The sequence below is a fragment of the Nothoprocta perdicaria genome, unplaced genomic scaffold, assembly GCF_003342845.1.
Source record: "Nothoprocta perdicaria isolate Ctin4 unplaced genomic scaffold, notPer1 scaffold_5, whole genome shotgun sequence".
Taxonomy (NCBI): domain Eukaryota; kingdom Metazoa; phylum Chordata; class Aves; order Tinamiformes; family Tinamidae; genus Nothoprocta; species Nothoprocta perdicaria.
In genome coordinates, this window is record NW_020455754.1 from 5,494,869 (window position 1) to 5,503,057 (window position 8,189).

At 41.2% G+C, this 8,189-nt stretch overlaps 1 protein-coding gene across 1 annotated transcript; it reads left to right on the forward strand.

Annotated features, from left to right (window-relative positions):
• The first annotated feature begins 2,987 nt into the window (after positions 1-2,987).
• LOC112954441 (ovomucoid-like) lies at positions 2,988-7,818 on the forward strand. Its single transcript, XM_026047630.1, is given in 9 exon segments — positions 2,988-3,125; positions 3,127-3,274; positions 4,234-4,253; positions 4,485-4,621; positions 4,755-4,800; positions 5,104-5,240; positions 6,005-6,065; positions 7,057-7,166; positions 7,647-7,818. Coding segments are annotated over 9 exon segments (837 nt in total). The 3' UTR covers positions 7,687-7,818.
• Positions 7,819-8,189: the final 371 nt, after the last annotated feature.

The window sequence follows — 8,189 nt, forward strand, 5'->3', positions numbered from 1 at the left end:
TAGAGATACATTTCATTAATAAAGGCTGTTTGTAGGAGACAACATTATACAACTACTACGTCAATAGAATAATTTATAGGCTGGAAGGGTTCACTGGTGGTTGCTTGTCCAACACCTGCTCAGGGTAGGTCCAACTTCAAAGTCCTMTCAGGATGCTTATGACATTTCTTGTCCAGTCAAGACTTAAATATCTCCAGGGAGGGACACTCCACAATTTTTCTGGTCACTGCATCACTGTTTGACCAGCTTTCTGGCAAAGAATATGATTTACATATATATATAAAAAAATATATATATTTTTGCTTGATCAGAATTTAATCTTTTTGCTSTATAGCTCTGAGAAGGGACTGACTTCATCTTCTCTATAATTCCCATTAGGGAGCTGAAATTAGATTCGCTTCTCTTCTCTAGGCTGGTCAAGTCCAACTCCTGCAGCCTCCGCACGTATGCCCTGTGCTCCAGTCCCTGATCTGTTGGTGCCTCCACTGGACTCCTTCCAGCATGTCAACATCTGTACTTTTACTGGGGGCCAGCGCATTAAATTAATCACACAAGTAATACGAAACCATGTTAGCTTTTACCCACAGGGTTCAAAGTTCTGCTCATGTTTGTGTTAGTTCAGGGAAACAGTYACTGGCATTACTTGAATCAAACTGTATTTAATAAGTTCATAAATACAAGGATATGATTTCATATCAATACGTTTTAACTTTATCGGTAGTTTTATTTGTTTTGTTTTTTAGATCATTTCAAATGCTGCCTTTAGCCCTATCGATTTTTCCAGGCGTGTGGCTCAGTGTAGATCTTTATTGGCCACGCTGTGGCCAAGTGAAGAACAAAGATGGAAACTGTAGTTTGAATTAAACTTAGCTGGCATTTTGAAGTGAGGATAGAAGAGTACAATTGACTATCGCTATTTCCCACTTATTTAATTAACAAATAGTTGCTATTTAATATGGCAAAGCCGAGGAATGTTTGGAAAAGCGTACTAAGTCAGTAATGTCATTTATTTATCAGTGAATTACACTGAGAAATAGCATTTGCTAAGAAAATGTCCTAATTTCAGTTTTTATTTTTTCAGAGAACATAGCATCAACCATGTCAAAAACTGTAATGGAAAATGTAAGGCAAGGCATTCTTAGGGTAARTTAGAGAAGATGTTATACCAATGGCCAAATCCTGCACTGGGATGAGCTAGGAGCTCTCTGAATCTCAGGACCATAAAAAGTGGCACTGCTTTTGATTGCTAACAGGGCTCCATCCTTGTGCTGGCCTCTGCACACACGAGGATTTTCCTGCAGCCAAGYGGTCATTAGCCATATGCTACAGCTGATTTCAATGATTAAAAGGGGAGAGGTCAACACAGAGGATTACAGCCTGAGATCAGTGGCAGGACTGCAAGGGCAATCTGCTTCCTTGCTGTTCTCCTAAGAGAATTGTCCTGCAATAAAGCCTTGACTACCTGGAGGGTTTCTATCCCGCAGAAGGAGAAGCTGGAACTGTTACTCCCATTTGCCTGGAGCTGGGTGGAGGAAGGAGGCTATGAAGTGATCTTACTCCACGTGCTGAAGCCCAGCAATTGCTGGGGGTTGTGTTTTTGGCTTGCTTGAAAGGAGTRTGAGTGCGTTGAGGGAGGTTGATTTTTCTCAGTCAGCACTTAACTGTCATGTAGACTTTTTGTCTATATACCTGTGAGTTGAGTGGCAAGAGTGATCTCCTGAAAAAGACACAGGTATTTTGGTGGTCCAAGGAAATCTATGGGTTGTTCAGGGCCAGAGCTGGCCACACAAGATTGAACTGGGCCACTGAAATGGTAAAACTCTCTCCTGGGCTCCTTAGCAAGGCCTGACAGTGGGTAAGGTATGTGTTATAGATGTATAGCCTTAGGTTTAGGTGGGGAATTAAGGGCCTGGTCAGTGTGACGGTGTTACTCTTGGTGCCCTAGTGCTTTAGTGGTTGCCTGGTCAGGGCAAAGGTGAAGATGCAGAATACGATCTTTTGGAAACTGATTTTTTGACTTTTTAAAATTTTTTTTCTTGCACTTACTCTGAGGCTCCCCCTTTTCCAGACCGCTGTTGAATTTGGTGATCTGCTTAGGAGGCAACCTTATRCTGCATGCTCATGGTGAAATAAATACTTGGGTTAAAGGAAGAACCTGCTCTTGCAAAATTACCTTCACTAAAATAGTGGAGGCCTTGGCCTCTCCTTCTAGGAAGGAGAAACTTGGAAAAACACTGTATAGAGGCTGGAGGTGTGAGACAGACTGGGAAATTAGGACAGGCTCTGTTTTTAAGCATCGTTTTCCAGAATATCTGTACTGGGAAAGGATCTGTTGTACCTTCAAATCTAGCTGTGCTGTGTTCCTAAAACTTCTGTGTCATTTGTTCTTGAGATGTCTTGGCAGAACATTTTGAATCAATTCGTTTAACTGTGACTTGTCTGCAAATAAGTACTCTCTGCTGATAAGGTTCGAGTGACATTTTTAGTGGAGTTTGACAAAAATCTAACCTGCTTTCAAGTCTTCTGCTGAGCTCTTCTATACCTCGTCATGAAGCTGCTGAAAACCCTTTCTCTTATCAAATCAGCACTAAATACCAATAATTCAGGTTAGAGACACCAGAGCCACCTGGCAATGTTTAACTAGTTCTGCTGATGGCAAAGCCACACCTGACCCATGTTCACGCTTTGCCTGGTGGTAGATGTCTGGAAAAGCAGGAAAGTAAAGCCAGAAAACAGAACAAAAACCAGAGCTTCTTACCTAATTTGCCAACAGGGCAGTATTTCATACCTATGCTGCTCCTAGGAGGGGCCCATCCTACTGAGAGATTTCATGTTGCAGAGGGGCACGACAAATCTGTTGTTTAACACCCTGGCTATTTTGTGCTACGTGCATTTTCACTAGAATACTAAGTTGTTTTCTTTGTCAAAAAGTTGTTGTTTGGTTTTGTCCATGGAACAAGTGATTTTTGTGTTAAGCTATTAACCAAATGTCCAGCCAAAATCAATTGTCTAGTAGAGGCAGACCATTACTTGAAAGTCAAAATCTCAATAAATATTACCAACCTCATTGTACCACTGACAGTTTCGGCTGGTTGTTTTATGTTACAGTTGAACAGTTTAGACACCTGCATTTGTATATATTCACAGTGTGCCGTGTGGAGCCCATCTTGTGAGCAGAGTGCTAGTGGAAAGCCTGCAGACTTCAGAAATACTTCCACCATGACCATGGCAAGTGTTTTCGTGCTGCTCTCCCTTGCGCTTTGCTGCTTCCCAGGTAAGTAACTCGCAAGGTGCTGCAGAGGTTTAGCATCTGAGAGAAACCTGACTATCTTAAAACGTGTGTGTGTGTGTGTATATATATGCGCACTATATATATATGTATATTGTCCTCAAAGTTATCGAATCTTATCCTACAAAGAGCTAGTCTAAGTGCGTTGACATTGCACTGAATATACAAGTAGATTTCTGCACATTAAGTGGATTGCGGTTTTAACTTGTCCATCAAAAATATAGTCTCAAGTGGAGTTCTGTGCTTGTAATTAATGTTATCTACAGTTAAGGTAAATGGATACTTGAACCAAGGCCATAATGAGGTGGTCAGACCTCGAGTACCTACTCATGGAAAATATTGTATTGGCACAAGCAAGTTCTGTGCATAAAACTGGCACTTATGTGCAAGACTATTATTGCAAATGGARAAGTAAGAGATGAAAACAAGCCAGAATTTAATGTTTTCTTTGTATATTTAGATCTGATGGAATTGCAAAGTCAAAGACTTTTTYATAATATGCTCAGCTATTTTGAAATGCATATTCCTGACAACAGGTGCTGTATATGTTTGTTTATCCTGTGGGTGACTATTTGCATTTGTCTGTATTTACTTGRCTACCTTTTAGATATGTGATAGCTATTCTTTTGGATCAAAARTAGTGTGTGAAAATAAGGAAGGAAAAGCTATTCTATTCAGTTAATAAGACTGTCTATATCAAAAGAAAAAGGAAGATATCTAAAAACAATTTTCTTCACAATCAGCAATAAGAAACACACTTATATTTATCAGCATAGAAAAGAATTTACCCTTTTTTATTATTTTAGCAAACTATTGAGCAAAACCATAAAGTTTGACACAGCATATAGGAATGTTACCTCCAGGTGCCTAACTTTAACTAAAATCTTATTCACCTTATTGATTGGCTTTTTTTCACTTTTTTTTTTTCCTCCTCTCTTTTCCAGATACTGCTTTTGGGGTTGAGGTGAGTGGAAAATTTTCCTGTCAGATTTTTCAGATTGGGGCACAGGGAATCCCTGCAGAAAGGGTTCACACGTTGCCAGACTGATACACCTGCCCAAGTTTGTCCTACAGTAGGGACTACAGAGTGAAAAATCCACTGCAAGAAGTTGTATCTCCTCTTTCTCTCATGCAAAATTAGAGATGTAAAGRTCAACTGTTTTTACAGCCATGCTGTCGTGCATTCCTTTGACAGGTGGACTGCAGTAAATATCCCAACACTACAAATGACGAAGGCAAAGAGGTGCCGCTCTGCCCTAAGACCCCGAGCCCTATCTGCGCTAGTAATGCAGTCACTTACAGCAGCGAATGCCTGCTGTGTGCCTACAACGTGTGAGTACTGGACAGGGGAGCTCTCCTTGTGAGCAGGCAAACTCTGCTTCCCTTTACATTAAATATTCTCAGCACTTAGAATGCAGCAAGGAYGCTTTGCTGAGCTTCCTAATGTTTGTCTTTCCTTCTTCAGTGAATATGGAACCAGTATCAGCAAAGACCATGATGGAGAATGCAAGGTAAGTGACGTGCAAGTGAAATGAAGAACGCGGCAAGGGTCAGATCCGACTTTTGAGTGGTCAAAGCTGCTAATTTGCTTCTCCCAGAGACATCTCAAACACTGAAAAAAGAGCACATATGAGATGCTGGAATCTTGTATTAGTCATCTTATGGTGAAATTTTATCATAATGACACAAAAGGCTTTTTTTTTTCCCCCTCTACAGTGGTAGACCCTCAAAAGGCCAAAGGCACATACCCACCAAATATGCTTACTTGTTCTAAATAAGCCTTTACTAATATTTTGCTGGTGTTTTTTCCACAGGTGGACTGCAGTAAATTTCCCAACTCTACAAATAAGGATGGCAAAGAGGTGCCGCTCTGCACCAAAGACTACAGCCCCGTGTGCGGTACCGACGGAGTCACTTATGACAACGAATGTGTGCTGTGTGTTCACAACATGTAAGTCCTGTGTGTGCAGAGCCCTGCTGAACAGGCAACAAGCACTTGGGACTGTGTGCAGCTGCACTTTTAAACAGCAGAATATCTACCAAGGCCTGTTCTCCAGGTCTTGTGGACTCTGACCTTCCTCTTTCCCAGAGAGGTGTTCCCTGTTTTCCCTTGTGCTTAGGAAAACTTGTGCCTYAGGTCTCAAAAGTGAAGGGGAGGGTTGAGTGGGGATTTGATGCAGAAAAGCATGCTGCTCTTAACTAAATTAAGAGGGTCTGTGTGCCAGATGTTGCATCGTGGGGAACAGCCACTATCTTAAGGAGTGCTGTCAAATGACCTAGCTCTGATTTTCTCCAAATTCCTTGTCCCCGCTCTTGTCCTTCACAGCATGCCTTATAAAATAGCCTTCTGGCAGGCTGTGGCACTGCATATTATATCATACTGTATCTGCTTCCCTGAACAAAAATGCCACAAAAAGGCCACATTTGCCTATAAATGACCTCAAGGCCATTAGGTACCATGCAGCAGGTCCAGGGAAGGGGACAAAGACCCTCTCAAGTGGAGGATCTGAGCTGTATGGACGTGAACCATAGCAGTCCAGCTTGCTGGGGAGTTGGGACTTGCTCCCACAGCTGGTATCTAGAGCAGACACAGGCTAAGTGGGGTGTATCCTATATCCTATACATCACACCAGAGGCCGATTAGCATCACTGGGATGGAGTTTACCAGAGCAGCTTGCTCACASAGTTCCCTAATGTTTACCTCTCCTTTTCCAGAGAAAAGGGTACCAGCATTGGCAAGAAGTTYGATGGTGATTGCAAGAAGCAATCTGTTACAGTAAGTGTGAATTATGTAATGAGGGACCAGGTGTTAGCCCTGCTGATGTCAGTGGAAAGAGTGCCAGGGTCTGTAGCAGGCTAAGGAAGCAGAGCTTCAGTAGAGGGAGTGTTTTTGCTTTCTCCATCCATAATACTCATTATTCTTATCAGAAAAAAAGAAGAGAGTTACTGCAGAGGAAGAGGTGTGGAGAGAAAAATTGTTAAGCAAAGGAAGTCATCAGGGCAGAACTGAGAATGTGACTGCAGAGGTTAGACTGATGGTCCATCAAACATATGGTGACTTGATGAAGAATTTAACTTCAGCTGTGGTTGAAAAGACTGTATAGGAGAGAGTAAGAACAGAGAGAATATGTATGGCTCTTAATGAACAGTCTTTCAACCTCCAACTCTTTTTAGTTGATGGACATCTTAAACTAGATTTGCTTGCTATTTATTCAATGAGCCATGATGTATTTCTCTTCCATGAATGTTCAGCCTCTTCATGGATTACGTAGACCTTTCACATTATGACATCCTTGAGTAAGCCTATCCATTGCACAAAACCAAAATCCCACTCACAGTATCCAGGTTAGATGATGATCATCCCGCTGTAAGACTACAGCAGAGACATTGGTCTTTTATATGTATTTATATATATATAGGCATGTCCACCTCTCTAGACACTAGGATATTTCCAATTAATTTCCTGGACAGTTTGGGAACATGGTACAATCTGATCATGAACATGACTCGTTCACTGCTGCTGCTTAGAAATGGTGCAGTCAGGTTATGATATAAATCTCAAACAGGAAATTATGCTCTATTTTTCTCCTATGCTAGAAAAATTTAATAATACAAACTGACACCTCGGTTTATGTCAGATTGTGCAAGAAAGTTAATTTATTTATTTAGGAAGCATATAGTTATCCTTGAAGTTTTAGGCAGGGATTCAAACCCGTTTGCTATCTATGCCTTCATCTCTTTCATACTAGATGCCCTTTTTTTTGCAGGTTGACTGCAGTGGCTACCCTAAACCTGCCTGCACACTTGAGTATTTTCCTCTGTGTGGCTCTGACAACCAAACATACCCCAACAAGTGTACATTCTGCAACGCTGTTGTGTATGTACCAACACGAATCACATTTGTGTTATTAACTACCCTTCCTACGGTCACAAGTCTGTACAGTTACTGTTTCCTTGCTTACTGACCAAGGTCASTGAGGGATTTGGAGTAGAGGAGAATACCAGGCACTCTGCCAACCACTCATTTTTTCATCTTGGCAACACAGTGCTATGCCTGGTTTGTTAACATCAATGGTTTGAAGACCATTAGCCTTAATGGAGTTTTCTCACATAGTGCAAAGAAAATTAAATTTGAAGTTTCATTATAGTTTTCCAAAATATTTTAGACTTAAGAATGAGTTAAATCATTGCACTCATCTCTTAAAAATGAAGTGAAATAGCTAATGGGATGCTCTGAGATTTGCCAGCTCTGGGGCAGGATCCTATCTAATGTCTCCTTTAGGAGCCAAGGGAAAGRATAGAGCAGAGCAGGCGGCAGTCTGTGTTTAATCCATTTTTCTCTTCCCTTCATTTTCAGGGAGAAAAATGTGACTCTAAACCATTTGGGAGAATGCTAAATACCAGTGCTAAGAGAATTTGCTCCAAGGTTCCCTCTGTTGAGGCGCAACTGCAGATCTCGCCTCAGTTCATCTTGTTTTCTGGGGGGCTCGACTTATTCTTGTTTTATTTTCTTTCTCAATAAACTTAAATCAGCAATATTTTTGTCTTGTTTAGTATTCTGTCTAATGCAGTGTTTTATTCTGATTTGTTGAACGATGATGCCTGACTAGCTCCAGGATATAACAAGAACAACAACTTGCTCCCCTCCCTGTCATAAAATACAAAAATTGCCAATGTAGCCAAGTACCACTTAAACATCTGTTTTTAATCAGGAGCTAAAAGACTATTCTGAACTGATGGCACTAGATGAGGTACAGCTAAGGTGTTTCTGGTATACTTTGCCTGTGCAGGCATCATCAGCAAAGCAGTTGGGATTGTGCTGTTGTCTGAACCAAGCATGATCCATGGCCTCCTGACCACAATTCTTTACAAGATAGAGTATTCTGCAAGGTCAGTTTGT